General features: G+C 41.1%; 1 protein-coding gene across 3 annotated transcripts in view; it reads left to right on the top strand.

Annotated features, from left to right (window-relative positions):
• Arnt (aryl hydrocarbon receptor nuclear translocator) overlaps positions 1-22,238 on the top strand; it is a 71,266-nt gene that overhangs the window by 9,634 nt on the left and 39,394 nt on the right. For 2 of the 3 annotated variants that reach the window (XM_040751461.1, NM_001281417.1), the window contains 3 exon segments: positions 9,527-9,638; positions 14,455-14,499; positions 21,473-21,517. In XM_040751461.1, coding sequence (XP_040607395.1) covers positions 9,527-9,638; positions 14,455-14,499; positions 21,473-21,517 — 202 coding nt within the window. 3 annotated transcript variants of the gene reach the window in all.

Raw genomic sequence — 22,238 nt, 5'->3', positions numbered from 1 at the left:
GCGCACGCCTTTAATCCCAGCACTTGGGAGGCAGAGGCAGGCGGATCTCTGTGAGTTTGAGGCCAACCTGGTCTACAAGACCTAGTTCCAGGACAGCCTCCAAAGCCACAGAGAAACCCTGTCTCGAAAAACCAAAAAAAAAAAAAAAAAAAAAAAAGATAACCCTTTTCATTTACATAAGGAAATAAATCTAGAGAAAGAAATGAACACATTTATTAAGCATTTACTAATTTTCTCTGTTTCAGGCTATACTTTAACATTTTGTTGGTTACTCACTGTATTTATTTTTAAAATATTTATCTGTTTTATGTGTATCTGTGTGCCTGTGTATACATCTGTGCACCACATGGGTTTAGAAGCCTTCAGAGGTCAAAAGAGGAGGGCATCAGGTCCTCTGGAACTGGAGTTGCAGATGCTTGTGAGTGCCACGTGGGTGCTGGAATTGAACCTGGGTTCTTTGGAAGAGCAACCGATGCTCTTAACCTCTGAACTGTCTCCGCAGTTCTTATCCCCTATATCATGAAGTCTCTTCTACTTCCCAAGTAAATTGCAAACTTAAAAAATTTGCATCTTTTTACATCATCTTTTGACTTTTGTATTTTCCATTCTCATTTTCACTGTAGTTGGATGACCAAGTAAGTCTTTCTTGAGAGAGGCTCTCAAATACCAGGTTGACCTTGATCTTACTATGTAGCTAAATATGATGTTGAAGTTCCAGATCTCCTTGCCTGCACCACCATAGTTGTGGGATTATAGTTATATGCCATCACTCTAGGCTTATTGGGCTCAAGCCCGGACCTTCATGCATGCCAGGCAAGCATCTAGCTGAGCTACATGCATTGCAAGTCAGCCATGGCCAGGGTGAGGTCCTGTCCTAAGGAAAAAAAAAAAAAGCCAGGGGATACACCTCAGTTAGTGGAGCTGTTGCTTGTCAGGCACAAGATGTTGAGTTTCATCCCCAGTGCAGTGCAAACCCTCCAACCCCCAGATGGTTTCTGAGCTAGATGTGGTGGTAGCTTACACCTGCATTTTGTTTCTTCTTTCCTTTTTCTCTGAGACTAAGTCCTAACTCCTTAGTGCTGAAATTACAGGCCTGTAATGCAAAGTAAGTGAATTTCAATCAGAAAATTCCCTCAGCTCACTGCCTTTTTCATATATATATTTAGCTTTATCATTTTCTTTTTTTTTTTCTTTTTGGTTTTTTGAGACAGGGTTTCTCTGTATTGTTTTGGAGGCTGTCCTGGAACTCGCTTGGTAGTCCAGGCTGGTCTCGAAGTCACAGAGATCCTCCTGCTTCTGCCTCCCGAGTGCTGGGATTAAAGGCGTGCACCACCAACGCCCGGCCTAGCTTTATCATTTTCAATGAAGGGAATCAGTATTGGATTGACATCAGCAAACCTTAAGTTATCACACATGACATATACATATGTATGTGTATACACACAATTCCCACAGACAAAGTTTCACTTTGTAGCTCTAGCTGGCCTGGAACTTGCTGTTTTGACCAGGCTGCTTTACGACTCTGCCTCTGCCTCCTGAGTACAGATATTAAAGACATGTACCACCACACCTGGTAACTTTGCTTTTTAAAGATTTATTTTTATTTTTAAGTGTGTGTGTGTGTGTGTGTGTGTGTGTGTGTGTGTGTACATGTGACATGTGGTGCAGGTGCCCTTGGAGGTCAGAGGAAGTGTTGGGTCCCCTGGAGCTAGAGCTGTATTATAGACTGAGCTGAGCTGCCAGGTGTAGGGAGCAGAAGACGTCCTGAATGAATGTTCATTGTTGACATAGGCATGGCTATGTTGAGGTCTCCAAGGCCTCAGACCCATGGGAAATTGACAAAGCTGTATGGTCCAGTCTAAAGAGGGTTGGCAGAGCTCTTCTGATTCTTAGTATCACTGAGTGTGTTTGTATATGTGTGTTCATATGTGGGAGTGTGGAGGGCAGAGGTGGGTACCAATTGGCTTACTCTTCATTTTACTTGCTGAGTCTGGGTCTCCCTCATCTTCCTATCTTGATTTCCCAAGTTTTGGGATTTTATTGTGTGTGCCAGCATACCTGCTTTGTGTATGGCTAAATTCTATTTGGTAATCTTTTGTTAAGTATTTTAGTATGTTTTCAGGAGTAATATTAGTCTATAATTTTGTATATTTTTTACTGTCTTGTTTTGATATCAGGTTAATACTAGATTCACCAGTAAAATCATGTGGGGGTTTGATATCCCACCTAGATATTTTCTGCAAGAGACTATGTAGAGTTGGTGTTAGTTCTTTACATGTTGATTAAATGCATAGTAAAATAATCTGGACCTGAACATTTCTTTTTGGGGGAGTGTAAAATTAGGAATTTAGTTTATTTAGTTATAGAACTATTATATCTATTTTCATATTGAGTCAGTTATAATTTGTATGACTTTCCCCCCTCTTATTGGAGGTTGGGTCAATTTTATTTATCTGTTCAAAGAACCAGGTTTTTTTGGTGGGGGCAAGGGTTGCTTTCTTTTTCTTTTTTTTTCCCAAGTCAGGGTTTCTCTCTGAAATAGCCCTGGTCGTCCTGGAACTCACTCTGTAGACGAAGATGGCCTCAAACTCACAGAGATCCACCTGCCTCTGCCTCCCAAGTGCTGGGATTAAAGGTGTGTACTACCACAGCCCAGATTTATTTATTTATCTATCTATTTATTTATTGTTCTCTCTCTCTCTCTCTCTCTCTCTCTCTCTCTCTCTCTCTCTCTCTCTCTCTCTCTCTCTCTGTGTGTGTGTGTGTGTGTGTGTGTGTACTGGCATGTACAATGGACAGCTTTTGGGAGTCATTTCTCTCCTGTTGTGGGTTTTGGAGTGGAACTTTTGTCAGATTCTCGTGGTGGTACTTTTACTCTCTGAGCCACCTTGTCAGTACTGTAGTGTATTTTGTTTTGTGTATTTGTGTACCTGTGTATGATTGTGAGGGTAGCGCCTTTGGAGACCAACGTGGTGCCATAGGAGATTGGCTGCAAGAGTAGTACTTGCTTCACCTGCTTTTTGTTAAGCTTCTTGTAACATTTTTCTTTTGAGACTTTGACTGATTGGTTAACTGTGTTGTTTCTTTCCCAAGTTGGTAGAGATGTTCCCATCTTTCTCTTTTGTTGCTGTTGTTATATTGACTGGCCTGGAACTTGCTGCATAGACTGGGTGAGTTTAGAGCTCTGCCTCCTTAGTGCTGGGGTTAAAGGTGTGCCGCTATGCTTGGCTGTAGACTTTTTAAAGTTTGCTTTATGGATCCTCATTCTTGTCAGTGTCTTAGCTCATGTTTCAGGGACACTTGAAAAGATGGGTATCTTCGGTTTGGGTCGATGTTTTTTATATTTTTGGTTGTGAGCCTAGCCTTCAGTGGCTGAGCCATCTCTCCAGCCTGGGTGGATGTTTCTTTAGGTATTAAATGGTTCTAGATAATGTTTCTTTTTATTTCTTTGAGATTTTCCAGTTGTGCTTTTAGCTGTTAAGAGGATGTGCAGAACTCCTGATAAGATTAATTGTGTCAGATTTTACAACACATTTTGCCTAGTCTTGTTTACTTTATGTGCATTGCCATGTTATTGTTGTTGGATTCTCACTGTGTAATGTCCTGAGGGTAGGTGTAGATAAGTTTTATTTGCTGTTTTATCAGATTTATGTGTAATATAGCCATTCCTGTAACCAAATATTGTAGGACAAAAGCTTGGGCTCTCAGAGTCAGTCACCTTTCATAACACATAAGTTAATTGACAAATAACGATGAAGAAGCATATCTATCTATTAATGTGGCCACTTTGGGAAAAGGAACAGATAAAAGGGTCCAGTGATCCCTAGTCTTTTTCACTACACTGACACGAGCTTTAGGTTTAAATAGAACAGTTAGGACTGCAGGCAAGAGGTTAAGCAGTCCTGGTCACAGTGTCTCATTGTATTAGATCCTGCCAGGTGGCAGAATTGAATTAAATTGTTGCTGGGCAGGATCAGTTTGGCTCCTGCAAGATAGTTTATTCTGGGTGTAGCTTCTTCATCACAGGTAATTGTTCTCATTTGGTGGGTGGTCTATCCTGTGTCAGCTTATGGATAATTTCAGTTCTTTATCATAAAGAAATTTATCTTGTTTTGCTGGAATCCAAGATGACTCAAGAGGACAGATTAAAGACAGTGGCCTGGCTCTGTGTCCTTAGCAAAAGTAAAGGAGACAGAGACACAAAATGGAGGCAGAGGTGCCAAAATTTCTTCCTGCTTTTAGGTAAAGCAGGAACCACATCAGCCATTGCAATATTGACTTCTGTCTTAGAGTTTCTGGTGTTTTGATAAAACAACTTGGGGAGGAAAGTATTTTAGCTTATATTTCCACATCCACATCACAGTCTATCACTGGAGGAAGTCGAGAAGGAATTCAAGCATAAGCCACTAAGGAGTCCTGCTTACTTGCTTGCTCTCCCATGGCTTGCTCAGCCTGCTTCTTTTGTTTAACACCCAGGGCCACCAGCCATCATTGCCTACAGTGAGCTGGGCCCTCCCTTATCAGCCACTAAGAAAATGCTCCTTAAGGCTTGCCCACATCCCATCTAGTGGGGCATTTCCTCAGTGGAGGTTCCCTCTTCCCAGATACTCTGGTTTGTGTCAATTTGACATGAAGCTATCTGGCATAGCCTCTAAGTCTGTTGCAGTTCTTTGTGTATATGATTTTTTTTTTTTTTTTGAGGCAGGGACTCATGTAACTGAGTATGACTTTGACCTCCCAGGCTCTGTGTGCTGGAATTATAGGAGTGTATCAACACACCCATGGCCTCAAGCATGCTAGGCAAGCACAGTACTGTCTGAGCCGTATCCCCAGCCCTGTGTGACACAGAGTGGGTCCCTTTAACAAGGACTCATGGGTTAAAAAAACTCAAGGGTCTAGGGAGATGTCTCTGGTTAAGAGCATGTATTGTTCTTGCAGAGGAGCTGAGCTTGGTTTCAGGTACCCCTATCAGGTGACTCAGCTGTCTGTGACTTCAACTACAGGGCATCCAACACCCTCCTTTAGCATCATCAGGCAACTGTACTCACATGTACACATATCTCCCCCCTCCAATTAAAATAAATCTTAAAAACATGCACTCAAAGGGATAGTTTGTTAGAGTCAGTAAGAAAAGAACAGGGCAGGCAAGCTGGAGATCTCAGCATTGCCAGGAGAAAGGAGATATGAAGAAGACAAAGAGGAAAAAGTCGTGTCCTTAACTAGAGCAAGAGGGGAAAAAAGACACCTTGGAGGACAGGTGGACACACCAGAGGGGAGGAAGGGCAGGTCCAGCCGGTCTCTTCTTGGAGCTGAGCAGGATGGTGAGTGTCAAGGACTCAGACCCTCCCCCCATTAGTTACCGGGGAGAAAAAACACATACTGAGTCTGTCAAAGCAGGATCTCGATTTATTCCAACACACAGGAACTTATATAGGACTGAGGTAGGGATGGGAATCTTGGCATAGGGTAAGGTGATGTGAGGAGTTAAGGGCCAATAGTATTCCACCAAGCAGGCAGGTAGCTAGGCAGGGGGCAATCTTGCATCAGGTCTGGCTGAGTCACCCCCATGTGGAGGTTACAGGTTAGAGACAGGTCATTAAACTCTAGCCAGGCTCAGGAGCCTATACTGAGCCTCGCATGGGAGCCTTTCTTAGGCCCAACACCAGAGAACTGGGGTTTTTAAAACCATGGCACCAAACTGTATTCTCAAAGCCAGGAGTAGTCTGGGCACAGATCTATCTATCTATCTATCTATCTATCTATCTATCTATCTATCTATCTATCTATCTATCTATCTATCCATCCATCCATCCATCCATCCATCCATCCATCCATCCATCCATCTATCTATCTATGAGACAGTCTCACACTGTAGACCAGGCTGGCCTAGAACTCAGTGTTTAGTCCAAGTTGGCCTGGGATTTGTGGCCATCCTCCCGAGTGTTACAATTACAGATAAGAAACTCTACATTTGGATGGACATATTAATATTATTTGGTTTAGTTGTGTAGTCAGTCAATAGTTGCTCTAGGTGGTCTAGGACTCAGTGTGTCTAAGACTAGAAAGAATAATAACTAATTGCATTTAGTGCTGTTTGTTTACTGTCTAGTTTTGTTAGCTCTGGACCGGAAGGAATAAACAGTTTTGAATGATGTCAATTTACCTTTAAAAATGATTGTAAAATTTGTTTTGGAGGCTGTCCTGGAACTCACTCTGTAGACCAGGCTGGTCTCGAACTCACAGAGATCCTCCTGCCTCTGCCTCCCGAGTGCTGGAATTAAAGGCATGCACCATCAACGCCTGGTGTGAGTTCTTATAGACAGAAATTTCTGTTCTGCCTGGTCTAGCAGCTGTTTAGTCCTAAGTAAACACATAGAGACTTAGATTAATTATAAACTGTTTGGCTGAAGACTCAGGCTTCTTATTGGCTAGCTGTCTCTTAATTATTAACCCATTTGTATTAATCTAAGTATTTCCACTTGGTCTTGGCTTACTGGAGAATGTCTAGGCATCTTACCTCCTGGTGTCTACATGGCAATTCTCTGGTTTCTCCTTGCTGCTTTCCTCTCCGCAAAATTCTCCTCGTCTGGTAGCCCGGCGTATACTCCGTGCCTGGCTACTGGCCAATCAGTGTTTATTCATCAACCAGTAAGAGAAACATATACAGAAGGATGTCCCCATCAAGTCCTTAGGAGGAGTCCACTTTGTTATTTGAGATGGTCTCATTGACTCTCAGCTTTTGTATCATTGTGGGGATCTGAACTCAGGTCCACATGCTTGTGTGGTTTTTATTGCTGTGAAGAGACACCATGACCTCCACAAATTAGATTAGCTCACTTACAGTTTCAGAGGTTTAGTCCATTATCATCATGGTGGGAAGCATGGTGGCATTCAGACAGGCATGGTGCTGGAGAGGTAGTTGAGAATCCTACATCTTACAGGCAACAGGAAGTTGACTGAGACACTGGGCTGTATCCTGAGCATAGGAAACCTCAAAACCTTCCCTCACTGTGATACACTTTCTCCAACAAGGCCATACCCACTGCAACAAAGCCACATCTCCAAATAGTGCCTCTCCTTATAAGATTATGGGGGGTGGTTACATCCGAACTACCACAGTGAAAAACACTTTACTGTCTGAGCCATCTTTCTCCCTAACTTCAATTTACTTGTTTGTAAAGGCTACTTTTGGACTAATTTGAAGCTCCTGTCATTGTCTCACTTAAAATTTTATCCTTCCTCCCTCCCTCCCTCCCTCCTCCCTCCCTCCCTCCCTCCCTCCCTCCCTCCCTCCCTCCCTCCCTCCTTCCTTCCTTCCCTCCCTCCCTCTGTTCTTCTTTCTTGGGATCGTGTTTCCCTGTATAGCTTTGGAACCTGTCCTGGAACTAGCTCTTGTAGACCATTCTGGCATTGAACTCAGAAAGATCTGCCTGTCTCTGCCTCCCAAGTGCTGGGACTAAAGGTGTGCGCCACCACTGCCCAGCTTACGTTTATTTCTTTATAGACCGTGTGTATGTGCACACTCTGGCAAGTATATAGAGACAGAGGAGAACTTTACGTTTATTTTTTACAGACCGTGTGTATGTGCACACTCTGGCAAGTATATAGAGACAGGGGAGAACTTGCCTAGTTGGTTCTGTCTGTCACTTGTGTACCTAACTCAGGTCAGGCTCTTCCCAGGATGCTCCCTTGTCCATTAAGCTGTCTTTCTAGACTCAAATCCTGTTCTGCGTTTTCAGAATGTAATTATGATGTGTGCTAGAATGGATTTCTTTGGATCTTTCATTTTTGGATTTTTTTGTACCTTCTTGATTCTGTAGGTTTACATTTGTTGTCAAAATTAGAAATTTTCCTCAAATTTCTTAGCCCTGATTTCTTTTTCATCTCTTTTTGTGACTCTTATGATTCATGTGGGCCACTAAATCCACCTTGTATAGGAAGATGACTTTGAACTCTTTTTAGTTTTTCCAAGCAAGGTTGGTTCTCTGTATAACAGCCCTGGCTGTTCTGGAACTCACTCATATCCTTCTGCTGTAGCCCTGTAATATCTGAAGTTCTGGTAGTTTTTTTTGTTTGTTTGTTTGTTTGTTTTTGTTCCCAATCTGCTTTCTCTCAGTTCAGATTAGTTGTTTTGATTTTTTTTCTATAGCTCTGTCTGGCTCATTTTCATTGATGTCTGCTATCTATTGATAAACCCGTAGGACATTTTTATTTGAGTTGTACATGCATCTGTACACACACACACACACACACACACACACACACATCTGTCTGTCTGTCTAGACTCCCTACTTTCTCCCCTCCCATCCACACTTGTCTTCCCCTTTCCCTAGAGACAGTCTTACTATGAAGTTAGTCCATGCTAGCCTCAAACCAGCATAGGTTGACCTCAAACATGCAATCCTTTTGCCTCTGTCTCTCAGGTGCAAATATTATAGTGATGAATCGCCATATTAGGCCCACTTACAGTTTTTATTCTCAAGGTTTCTAGTTTTTGATTTTTTTTCATGTCCTATATCTTTGTTTGCTAAGGTTGATTTTAAACATTTGTTACTTTTAGTTGCTTGCTGAAAAATTTTATCATGGCTACTTGCAAAACTTTTGTTAAATAATTCTAATATCTGTATTATTTTAATGTTAGCATCTGTTAACTGACACTCCCCCCTTGAAATCTTCCTGATTTTTAGTATGACTAGTGATTTTTTAAAAACTAATGATTTTGTATTTAAAATCGTCTATTCTAAATGTGTGGGTCTTCTAATACACGATTGAGATTTTACCTATAGCTTGAACCTTTTCTTTTTTTTGTTTCGTTTTTCAAGACAGGATTTTTCTTGTGTATCCCTAGCTGCCCTGGAACTTGATTTGTAGACTCAGGGATCCACCTGTCTCTGCCTCCTAAGTGCTGGAATTAAAGGTATACACCACTGCTCTTTTTTTTTTTTTTGGTGGAATTTTTGAGTCAGCGGTTCATAAGGGCCTCTAAATCCACCTTGTATAGGAAGATGACTTTGAACTCTTTTTGGTTTTGCCAGACAGGTTTGGTTCTCTGTATAACAGCCCTGGCTGTTCTGGAACTCACTCTGTAGATCAGGCTGGTCTCGAACTCAGAAATCTGCCTGTCTCTTCAGTGCTGGGATAAAGGGCGTGGGCTACCACTGACCAGCTGACTTTGAACTTTTGATTCTCCTCTCTCCAGTCTTCCGAGTGCTGGAATCACAGATGTTTGCCATGATGCCTAGCTTGAACATTTCTTTTTTTTTTTTAATTTTTAAATTATATTTATTTATTTGTGTGTATGGCTGTGGGATATCACAGTGCATGCGTGGAGGTTAGAGGTCACCTTATGAGTCAGTTCTCTCTTTACCATGTGTGTGCTAAGTATTGAATTAAAGTTATTGGAATTAGCAGTAAGTACTTTCACCTGCTTAACTGTGTGATGACCCCCTGGTGTGAGTATTGTTTTTAGCCAGACTCATGATGTTAATTGTTGAGGATATTGATGATATTTATTGTCTCCTGACAGAAATGACATCAGATGTACCATCGCTGGGTCCCACCATTGCTTCTGGAAACCCTGGACCTGGGATTCAAGGTGGAGGAGTTGTTGTGCAGAGGGCTATTAAGCGACGATCAGGGTAAGTTTGAATATATATCATCAGTGTCTGTCTTGTGAAACCAACTTGATTTAGTCTCCTCCTCCTTGCCTGTTCCTGACTCACTGTTTGATTATTACTACCCTGCTGTCACATAGCTAACTCTTAGTCCCTGGATTTTTCCTTATGTAGGCTTGCTATTTTATGTACATTTCTTTTAAAAGTGTCTAAATAATTTGAGTAGATACACAGCTATAAAGAAAAAGATGGAACTGTTGAGCCTATTGCCCATCACTTTGCTCTCATTTTACCTCTCAGAATGGTTTCACACATAGTGTTGGCTTTAATCACTACATTACTTTTTATATATGTCACATGAAAATTTCTAAGCAGTTGTAGTATGAATTCTAATAGGCCTCAATAATAAAAACCCGGAGTCTGATATGGGGGGGGGGAGGAGAGCTGAAGGTCAGAGAAGCAAAGCAGCCAGCCACTAGCTCCTACCTCTACCTCAGACCAAACGGGCAGCGCTGACTCCATGAGTCCTCAGACTGACTGCGTCAGACTGCACTGAGCTCCTGTCTCCTCCCACCTATATTCCTTTTTCCGTCTAGCCGTGTCCCTTCCTGTCTCCACTCCCTAGTGGGGGTCACCTTTATGTGCCACCACTGCCTGGCCTCTGGCGAATTAGTGACTTAGCTTGACACTCTGATCTCCAGGCAAGCTTTATTTGTTAGATCATAAACAAAACATCACCACAGCACATTAAAAATTTGTTTCCATTGATGTATTTTTGTTTCTTTGTTGTTTACTTGTTTTCAAGATAGGGTTTCTCTGCATAGCACTGAGTGTTCTGGAACTCACTCTGTAGACTAGGCTGGCCTTGAACTCAGAAATCCACCTACTTTTGCATCTAGAGTACTGGGATCAAATATGTGCACCATCACTGCCATGTGGTTTCTGAACTTTAAAGTTTCTCTTTTGATGTATCTTTATTGATAAGCAGGCAAAACAAACAAACAAACAAACAAAAACAAACAAACAAAAAACCAAAACACACAGACACCAAAAAAAGCGCAACCTGAAACAAAAGACCCTCTGGAAGATAAAGGACTGTGGCAAAGGCCAATGATTTCACTGTTGTTAAGAAAACTGTAGTCAGCTGGGGACAGTGTCACGCATACCTTTAACCCCAGCACTTGGGAGTCAGGGGCAGGCAGATCAAGATCTCTGTGACTGGAGGCCAGCCCTGTCTTAAACAACCCCACCCCCCAAAAGAAAACTGTTGGCTTTCCTTAAGATCTTGTGTTTGGTAATGTGAGGTCGTTGGCCGTTTACTTGATTTCTTACTGGCTAGCTCTGACTTAAGAATTAACCCATACTTACTAATATATATTTTTTTTTTTTTTTGGTTTTTCGAGACAGGGTTTCTCTGTGGCTTTGGAGGCTGTCCCAGAACTAGTTCTTGTAGACCAGGCTGGCCTCGAACTCACAGAGATCCGCCTGCCTCTGCCTCCGAGTGCTGGGATTAAAGGCATGCGCCACCAACGCCCGGCCTTACTAATATATATTTCTATGAGGACTTCTTTCCCAGGACAGCATCCTGACCTGTCCTTTTCTCCTGGGAGATCACATCACGACGACCTCTTCACTATTTTTCCCAGAATCCTCCTAGACTCCTAGTCCCACCTATCTTGCTTCCCTATTGACCAACAGTGCTTTATTTAATCAACCAATAAGACAACATATACACAGAAGGCCTTCCCTCATCAGTGTTTGCATTTTCAAAACCATTTTGTTAAACTTACTTCTAAGTTATTGATACTTTCTTTGGCTTGAAATGCATAGTCCTTTTAGTTCCAAAAGAATTAAGTACCAGATTTGAATGTGGCATTATTGAGTGATTGCTAATAGACTCTTAAGATAGATGAGGCACATCCCTTGTTTTCAAGTTTCTAATGTTCTGATAGTCATTGTGTGTGTGTGTGTGTGTGTGTGTGTGTGTGTGCCATGCAAGATAGAATGTGACAAAAATAAGTGGCTCATACCTGAAATCCTCATACTGAGTCAGGAGAATATAGAATATGAGGCTATCCTTAGTTACATAGTGATACTCTATCTCAAAACAAAACTAAAAATAAAGAAAGTTAACTAAAATACACAACAGAAAAAAGTTGATTTTTTTTTTTTTAACGAGACAGGGTTTCTCTGTATTGTTTTGGAGGCTGTCAGTCCAGCCCAGCCTCGAACTCACAGAGATCCACCTGCCTCTGCCTCCCGAGTGCTGGGATTAAAGGCATGCGCCACCAACGCCCAGCAGTTGATTTTTTTTTAAAGCATATAAACACTAATTTTGTAGGAAAGCAATTGGGAATAGTTCTTGAAAGAAGGTTGCTTTAGGGCAGTGGTTCTCAACCTTCCTAATGTTGTGACCTTTTAATACAGTTCCTCATGTTATAGTGACCCTCAACCATAACATTATTTTGTTGCTACTTAATAATTACAGTTTTGGTACTGCTATGAATTGTTATATAAATATATGATATAAAAAAGCAGTAGGATAGAATTGGAACTGTAGTATCGGTAAGATAGCCCAGTAGTTAGAGGCACTTACCTATGAACCTGGCACCTTTGCTTGATCCCCAGAACTCACATAAAGGTAGAAGGAGAAAACCAACTCCACCAAGTTGTCCTCTGACCTCTACATGAATGCCCATATACACATCATATACTCTAAACACAAAAGAATACTAAACTTATAAATAAAAGACATAAGGTTCCTTTAGAAGCCCCTGGGACAGTGGGCACTATTGAACCACTTTTTGCTACTAAATTGTGTGCCTGTGTGTGGGTGGGAGTGGGGGTGTTGGTGCTTAAACACAAGACCTTGTGCAGTCTTGAGCTAGTATTCTCCCACTGAGCTAGTTTGCCTAGCTGGTGCCTTTTGTTTTCTGTTTTCGTTTATGAAATAAGATCTAGTATATCCCAGGTCTGGGACTCATGATCTTCCCCTGAATGCTAGGATTACAGTTTTGTATCATCATTTTTTGCAAAAAAGTACATGAAGGTAAATCTTGAGTTCCAGAGAGCTGACTCAGTGGTTAAGAGTACACACTGCTCTTACAGAGAACCTGAGTTCAGTGCTAGCACCTCCTGTTGGTGGCTCACATCCATCTGTGACTGCTCCTTCTGGACTCTGTGGGCACTGCATTCAGTGTGCACGTGCTCCAAAGACACATAGTAAAACCTGCTTCAAAGTCATGAAAGATGATCTCTTCAATATTAAAACACATTTAAGGACATGTCTGTTTTTTATTTTGAAACAAAGTCTGTTAATTTGTTATTTTGATACAGCTTTCCTGTGGCCGCAGCTGGCCTGGGCTCCTGTTAGTGCTTGGAAACAAACATTCGACCACCATGCCTAATTTCAGACAGTCCTGCTGTGTAGCCATGCTGACCTGGAGATCACCATGTAGCCTAGGCTGGTCTCTCACACTCCATCTTCCTGCCTCTGCCTCCTGTGTTCCATGGGTACAATCAATTGCCACTACATCTGGGTGTGGTGGCCCACATCTGTAATCCCAGCTCTTGAGAGAGGCCAGCCTGGTGTACATAGTGGTTGCCAGGTCTGCCAGAGCAATGTAGAAAGATCCTCTCTCAAAAAGCCAAACCGCATTCTCACTTACATACATACATACATACATACATACATACATACATACATGCTTACATTTATCCTGTGTGTGTTTAGGTCAGAAAGGAACCTGTAGTTGTTATTTCTTCACTATTTGGGTCCCAAGGATCCAATCCAGTCCTGTAGGCTTGATGACAAGTTTCTTAATCTGCTGAGCTATCTCTCTGGCCTTTCATTTTATATTTGCAATTGTCTGGACTGAAAAATTCCCAAAGGGTAGTTTTATTTTTACCACATGTCCCATAATATCTGGTGTGCATGTGATCTTGCTTTCTTCTCTCTCTGGCAGGGTCTGGCTATGTAGCTTAAGCTGGCCTTGGCTTTACCATCCTTTTGCTTCTACTTGCTGAGTACCTTGAGTTAAAGGTATGTGCCACCAAGGCTGGCCACTTAGCACAGTGACTTGAATATAGTGTATATTTCATTTTTAGACTAACAACTTGTTGTGCCTTCTTTCCTTTATGTAATGACATTGCTTCAAAAGATGTTTCAGGAAACTGATAACAGGGCTTAGATTAGACCATAAAAATGAAAAATAGATCTTAGGACTTATTTTTTTCCAGGCAGAGTCTCATGTAGCCCAGGTTAACCTTGAACTCAACAGTATAGCCAAGGTTGACTTTGAGCCACCTCCCATGTGACTGGATTATAGGTGTGCGTCACCATGCCCAGTTTGATGCTATAAAGGAGACTTCATACACTCTACCAATTGAGCTGTGTTCTTAGTTGGTGAGAACTATTCATACTTCTCTTATATCTTCCTGGTTACAGTACTTGCCACGCATATGCAAATCCCAGCTGGAGGTATCAGTTGTGTTGCTGCTGCTGCTTTCCCCTGCTCCTTCCTTTTGCCTTTGAAACAGGCTCTAATTTGTGTAGCCAAGGCTAACCTAGAACTCACTATGTATCTGACCGTGGCTTTTCAATCCTCATCTCAGTTTCTGGATGGTGATTGTAGGTATGTGCTGGGTTTTTTTTGTTGTTGTTGTTGTTGTTCAGTTATGACACTATGAAAAACATGCATCATAGATTTGTTTTGCTTCTGTCCATTTCTTTCTATTTAGGTGAGCATATAGACATCTTGTATCAATATATTTTACTTTCTTAAGATTCTATATTATCAGTAGACTCAAAATGTTTTTTTTTTTTTTTGCCTTTCCCTAGGCTGGATTTTGATGATGAAGGAGAAGGGAACAGTAAATTTTTGAGGTAAGAGTTTTGATTTCTCTTTTTGTTAAAAGACTTCTGATAAAGTGATCTCTGATGAGTGGGCTGGAGGACTGGTTGACTGGCTGAGTGGGTAACAGTATTTCTACCAAGCCTGTGATCTAAGTTTGATTCCTCAGAACCCACTAACTGCTGCAAATTGTCCTTTGACCTTCACATACTGGCTGTGGCATGAACATCTCTGTCCCTAGCAAATAAATATGTAAATGTCATAAAATTATTTAAAATCAGTGGGCTGGGAATGTATCTTGCTAGAATGCTTGCCACATATGTGTAAGGCTTTGGGTTCAGTCTTTAGTACCAAATAGGTTATTCAAGTATACTATACTTCTGACTTGTGATGTTTTTGTTCATTGGCCTAAAGAATATGCTTCATCCTGAAACTGTATATTTCCTTCTATCATAGGACAGTTTTAGGTGTTCTATTATTTTTAGAGATAGCACCTCAGAGAGGAGGGCACAGAAAATTTAGAACACCCCTAAGCCAAGTCATATGTTGATTTATGACTTAAAAAGAATAGCAGGCTGGGAAGATAGCTTAATGGTTAAGGGTTTGACATTGAAAATTAAGAATAACAGTTCAGGTTTCCTGAACCCACATAAATGCCAAGTGGGCATGGCATTCTGCTTGTAATCCATCCCAGCTTTATCCCCAGAGTAAACTAGCATGGAGATTAGTTGTATCTACAAGCTCTGAATTTGATTGAGAAATCCTGTTCAGTGAATAAGGTCGTAGAGGGATAGAGAAGGATCCCTGACATTAACCTTGGGCCTCTCTATACATGTGCACTCACATGTATATGCACCTACACATGTGAGTGCTGAATTTGTTATTATTCCCTTCCCTCCCATGAACCCTGCACATGAAGTAATTCTGCCTCATCTAGTAAGGCAAAAGAGACAGGAAGGATCATTCCCCACATCAACTTTGGGCCTCTTCATGCATGCTTACCCACATGCATGCTTACCCACACAGACCTATGCCTATACACATGCAAACATGCATATACACACAAGTGGAGAATGAAAAGAATTAACTGTTTAGTTCTCACAAGTCAGTGAATTGACTGAATCTTGCTTGAATTTATGATAAGACTGTGCTCAGCCATTGGTTGATTTAAAGTTATGCTCAACTGGCATAGTTGCACCTCTCTCTCTCTTTCTCTATTCTCCCCCACCCCTGATCCTGCCTCCTCCCACCCCCATTGTCTCATCCTCCCCCAGGGCAGAGTGTGGCGATGTCTGTAATACAAAGGCCAAGGTTTAGTGTGCTTAACAGACCTGTGCTTCTGTGAGCAGCTTGTGTATACATGCCTTGCATCACTGTTGGAAAGGGCTACAAGAGGATGTGGGTGTTGGAGGTGTGCTTTGATGATGCTCTACTCTGTCACACTCGAGTGCCTGTTGACTCATCCTTTAGGGAACAGGAATGGGAGGTTTTTTGTGTACATGTGTATGTGTGTGGTACGGGCTGGCAGAGTTCAGGCCAGCCTAAAACTTGGAGCTTAAGAAGTAGGGTGGTTTGAATGAAAATGTTCCCCATAGGTTTGTGTGTTTGAATACTTGGCCCACAAAATGTGGACCTGTTTGGGAAGGGTTAGGTGTGGCCTTGTTAGACGAGGTGTGTCACTGGGGCATTCTCTGAGGTTTCAAAAGACTCATACCATTCCCAGTGTACTCTCTCCAGTGTCTCTTGTTTGTGGAACAAGATGTGAGATATCAGCTATTCCTGCCACCATGCCTTTGCCTCCCCATCAGATGTTTCCAGAACTACCTGTCCAGGGGAAGCACTGCCCATAGTGAGATGGGCCCTCCTTATCAATTACTAATCAAGAAAATTGAGATTCCCTCTTCTCAGATATGTCTAGGTTTGTGTCAAGTTGACAAAAACCAACCAACACAGCAATCGAAAGTAATTCTTCTTGACACTTAGTGGAACTTAATAAATGTGAAGAAGGGAAAAGATTTAACTTTCTGGAAGTAGACAGACTTATTTGTTGTTATTTCCACATTTATATATTTTAATTTTAAGTGCCTGGGTGTTTACCTGCAAGTATTGTTGGGTACACATGCATATGGTACTGGCAGAGGCAGAGAGGGGACATGGGATTCTCTGGAACTGGAATTACAGATGATTGTGGGCTGCCATGTGGGTGCTGGTGTTGTGGGGTCTCCACCAGAGAAGACTGCTTGGACATGGGTTTAATCCAGGAAAAAGTCTTTATTAGCTGGCTGAGAGCTATACTGGGTGCTTAGGATCCCAGTGTAGCACGGAACCTTTGTCAGGGTGAGATTTTAAGCACAAAAATCTGGGCTGGCATACTTCAGTTAACAAGAACAGTTAGCCAGAAATAGGACTACAGAAGCAAAACATTTAGCAAAGATAGTACGTTTATAGACTCCCAGAACTATGGACTTTGATGGATTAGGCCTTTGTTGTAGTTTTGGCAGGTGGTACTGTCTGTGGACTGAGTTTTACAGCCTGAATGGCACTTCCATCATGGAGTCAGTTGTGCTAAGGTCTGGAACCTACTAAGGTTACAGTAGGAACTGAACCCAGGTCCTTCCTTTGCAAAAGCAGAAACTGCCCTTAACAACCGAGCCATTTTTCAGTTTCTTCATTCCTAAGATAGATGTTTTTCAAATACCTCTTTTGGGAATTACTTTCTCTTTTTTGGGGGGGTAGGATTTAAACCAGGGTTTTTGTTTGTAATAGCCCTGGCTCTCCTGAAACTCGCTTTGTAGACCAGGCTGGTCTTGAACTCACAGAGATCTGCCTGTCTCTGCCTCCCTAGTGCTAGGATTAAAGGTGTGCACCACCACAGCCTGGTGAGAATTCTTAATTACAGTGCCATGCTGTCATGAACCATATCATATGTATGAATGGTATGGGAGTAACTAGACTATTTCTTCTGTCAGGTAGTTTTTCCCCTGAGTCATTGCTTCTTCAAAATCAAGTAATCGTAAGTTTTGTAACATTTTGGTCCTTAGCAGATCACTATATGACTGTGGTCTCATACAGTTATAACGGGAGCTAAAAAATGATTACTTTGTGACATAGCTGTTATAACTTCTGAGTGAAAACAATTATCATTCATGTTTGTGGTGATGTTGGCATTGCTAATCATTAAAATGTAACATATAGATATGTATAATTAATAACACTTGATTATAAAAAAATCACTGTCATTTGCTTATGTATTTACTATGTTGTAGTGTTTACTCCATTTGCACTGTTAGTAACAGCATAGAACCTACTGAATGCTATGCAAGCACTGTACCATTGAGTTATCCTAGCCCCTACTATTGTTTTAGAGTGTGTCCCTTCTTATTGAATGACAAAGTTTACTGTAAAGCATTGTATCATTGAATTGCCAATTTTGTGAAACTTATTTAATTTCTAATAGTTCTTTTTGCTTGTCCTGAAAAGGTAACATGTAGAATTAGGAGAAAACACTTATAAATCATGTATCTTAGAAGCAATTGATATCTAGAATATGTAATGAACTGTAATTCTGATGTAATATTAAAAAGTGGTTTAATATTTAAGGTGGAGACTTGTGGGAATCGGAGAGATGACTCAGCTGTTAAGAGTGCTTGTTGTTCCTCCAGAGGAGCAGAGTTCTGGAACCCACATTGGGCAGCTTACAGTTGCCTATAACTACAGCTCCAACCAATCCTGTACTGCCTTCTGGTTTCCATAGCCACCCAAACATGTGGCAAGCATGCACACACACAAATAGAAATAAATGTTTATTTATTTTAAGAATAATTTGGTATAACTTAATAGAATGATTGCCTAGAATGCATGAAGTTTTGGGTTTGCTTCCCAGCACTGTATAAACCAGGCATAGTGGGATACATGACCCCAAGGAGACTAAATCAGGTGGATTACAGGTTCAAGGTTGAAATCACCCTGCGCCACATAGCCAGACCTTGTTTATAAAAAAAGAGAAAAAGCTGCAGCCAGTGAATTTGAGACGTTTATATGCTCTCCTCCTTGGGAGATGATTTAAGGATAAGATGAATGGTCATTTGAACGGTGTCTTGCATGGGTTTTCATTTATCTCTTGACCTCCTGTTCTATGGTTTAGTTCCTCTTCCCAGGTTGATAGATCTTCCTAAAGAGGATTTGTGGCTATAAGAGAAGTTGCCAGTGTAGGTGTGTGGCTGGGAGTTTTAAACACTTGTGGGTATGTGGGTATGTGCTATAACAAATGTATGAAGATCAGAGACTACCTTGCAGGAATAGGTACCCCACTACCACCACCATATGGATTCTGGGGACGGAACTCAGGTCAGCAGACTTGGCAGCAAAATGCCCTTATCTACTGAAACTTCTCATCAGTCACCTTTTGTTTGCTAGAGCCCTGCTTTGTAATCCAAGCAAGTCTGGAAAAATTTGTGTGGTTCAGGCTATACTCAAATTCTATATTCAAATTCACTAAGAACCTTTTTCCAGTGGTGGGAGTACAGGCTCAAACTGCCATTCCCTACCCTGTATTTGTTTTTGTTTTTAATAGATCTGATTGTATAGATCTCTGACTGTCCTGAAACTCCCAGAGGTCTGCCTGTCTCTGCCTCCCAATTCTGTGACTAAAGATGTGACCTAGCATGCCTAGCCTTCCAGTATTTGTTTTCCCATTCCTTCTGATCTGAGTAGTAGTCAGTAAGCTAGAGCACTGTGTTTAGAGTGGCATTTCCTAACTCCTTTGACTTCTTGTCATTTCTTTGTGAACTGCTCTTCTTGCTGGGAAGACAGTAAACAGGCAAACTAATGAGATTACTTCAGTAGGACTGTGGTAGTCAGATTACTGTTATATAACCGAGGGCCAGTGTTAGATTGGTCTCGGGCTTTGCGGGAGGACACATTTCGTCTTGAGACTGAAATGGTGAAAAGGAGGGGAAGTGGGATATCTGTCTTGGCAGAGTGGCTCGGAGCTAGACAGCTTTCCTAGAAATGGAAAGGGAAGTACAGAGACCTGGAAGCAGTGTGGGAGGCATGTGGCTGTTATTGCTGGAAATATTAAAGTCCTTGCTTGTGGGCCACAGTATGGGAGGATAGTAGAGGAGGCAGTAGCCAGGAACTTTGTAACCTTGTAGACAGCAGTGCACTTTGCTTTCAGTAGAAGCTTTAGGGAATAGTTTTGTTTTTATTTAATGGTTGATTTTTTTAAACACCAAATATAGATTACTTTCAAAATCAGTAAAAACAAATTTGCAAATGAAAGGGAAAAATGCCCAAAGGACATGGATAGACATTTCTCCAAAGAAAAGATACAAATGGCCAACAAGCATATGAAAAATCAACATTACTAATCATTAGGAGATATACAAGTCAAAACTATACTGAGATGTCATTTTATATCTGTCCGTATGACCATTATCAAATCCAAAACAAAATAGGAGCTAAGTCTGGAGGCTGGGACCACCAGCCTCCATTGAGTAGATGAAACCCAAGTAGCCAGGGCTGTATAGAGAGATCTTGTCTCAGAAAGAAACAAGCAAAAACCTGAAAAATGACAAACATTGTTAAAGATGTGGATGAATTGAAACAGTTGTACACTGTGGTCATGTAAAATGGTAGTCACAATGGAAAACCATGTGCTGCTTTAAAAGTTAAACTGTTGTTAGAGTTCAGGGCCAAGCACTTACCTCAAAAGCTCAAAGGTCTGGGTTCTAGTCTTCATACCAAAAAATTCTTTTTTTGTTTGTTTTTAGAGACAGGCTTTCATAGCCCTGGCTATCCTGAAACAAACTTATTTGTAGATGAGGTTGGCCTTGAACTTACAGAGATCTGCCTGCCTCTGCTTCCCTAGTGCTGATATTAAAGGCATACACCACTACTGCCTGGTCCCAAAGTTTTTGTATTTGTTGTTTTGGTAAGACTTAAATTTATTTATTTTTTTTTGAGACAGGGTTTCTCTGTATCTTTGGAGGCTGTCCTGGAACTTGCTCTGTAGACCAGGCTGGCCTTGAACTCACAGAGATCCGCCTGCCTCTGCCTCCTGAGGGCTGGGATTAAAGGTTCCACCACCACCCTGCTAAAATATTTTTTTATATTTATGTTTTGCCTATATGTATGTATTGCACTATGTGTGTGCCTGGTTTTAAAGAGGCCAGAAGATGTCAGATTCCCTGAAACTGGACTTAAAGACAATTGTAAGTTGCCATGTGGCTTCTGAGACCTGAACCTAGGTTCTCCGCATGAACAGTGTTTGTTGTTAATCGTTGAGCCATCTGCTTAACCCCTAAACTAATTAGTTTTGAGCAGGGTATGATGGCATATGAATATAGTCCCAGTACTTGAGAGACTGTGAGTTCAAATCAAGCCTGAGCTGAATCACAAGATGCCATCTCAAAAATATACAGACAAGTACAGCATAGAATGCTGTTGAGAATGCTCATTGCAGCTTAAAGCAGGCTCTTAAGGGCTTGTTTGAATATTCATGTTTATGACCCTGGTTTTCACAGAAGAATGGACACAGGAAAGTGCACACGCACACTGTTCTATGTTTTTTTTTTAGCCACATTTAAAAAAATGTGAATCATTATGAGTCAGGCATAGTGATTTACACTTGTAATCCCAGTACTTGGGCTACAGAGGCAAAAGGGTCTCTGAAAGTTCCGAATACCAAGCTAGCCAGAACTACATACCTGAGACCCCACCTAAAACAATAACAACAACAAAAATGGTCAAGAACAAACAAACCCAAATATATTTGCAACTTTAGGGCAGTCATGAGACATTTCATGTTCTCATCGCATCGTCCTTTTGAGGTAATAGTCACCGGTTTTTAAAGCTCTGTCAGTTGCTGTTAGGATCTGTTGCTTTGTGATGCTTGTCCATTGGCTCTTTCCCTGTTGCATATTTTTACTTTCTAGTTTTTATTTCAGAGAAGAATAGATAAGTCCAGTGGTTTGAATTAATCTTTTCCCTGCCTTCTCTTTTTAGATGTGACGATGAACAGATGTGTAATGACAAAGAGCGCTTTGCCAGGTAATGTACTAGAATTTTTGGTCCTGGTTATGGCATCAAGCCGTCTAAATGTTGGATTTAAATTTTATCTACATGAGACTGAATTTCTCTGTTTAGTATCTTTCTTCTTCTGAAAAGTGTTGAAACACCTGTAACTTATGCATGGTCAGGTGAAGCTAGTGGTGTATTTTTACATAGTGTTTTTCCCGTGTATGCAAGGTATACTAGTATGTTTATTGTAGCTATCGGGACACAAACTATGGACTTCTTGGGTTTATTTGTGTATCTACTTGTTTTTCAAGGTAGAGTTTCTCTGTGTAACTCTGGTTGTTCTAGAACTCGCTTTGTAGAGCAGCCTGGCCTTGAACTCAGAGATCCACCTGCCTCTGCCTTCCGAGTGCAGGGATTAAAGTTCTGTACCATTACTATCCAGCTGAATATATTTATTATTATATTGATACAAATAATCAAGGAATTTTTACAGAAAATGATTTTTACTCATTTAAATGAGTTTTTCTAGGTTAAATAAGTTTTAGAAGGGGGAGGGGGAAAATAAGTGTTAGAATATTATGAAATATACTTATTTTACTTTTATTAAAGAGTAATCTTTCTCAGCTCAGTTACTGGTTTTACCTTTAAAAAAATCTTGCTATGAGTTACTCTTAAAAAGTAGATAGATACATAGAACATGGGGCTGGAGAGACGGCTCTTGGGTAAGAATGCTTGTTGCTCTTACACAGGG

Source organism: Mesocricetus auratus, unplaced genomic scaffold (genome assembly GCF_017639785.1).
Source record: "Mesocricetus auratus isolate SY011 unplaced genomic scaffold, BCM_Maur_2.0 Super-Scaffold_100009, whole genome shotgun sequence".
In the NCBI taxonomy this organism is placed as follows: domain Eukaryota; kingdom Metazoa; phylum Chordata; class Mammalia; order Rodentia; family Cricetidae; genus Mesocricetus; species Mesocricetus auratus.
Note: the sequence above shows the minus strand (reverse complement) of the source record. Positions and strands in the feature narration are given on the sequence as shown.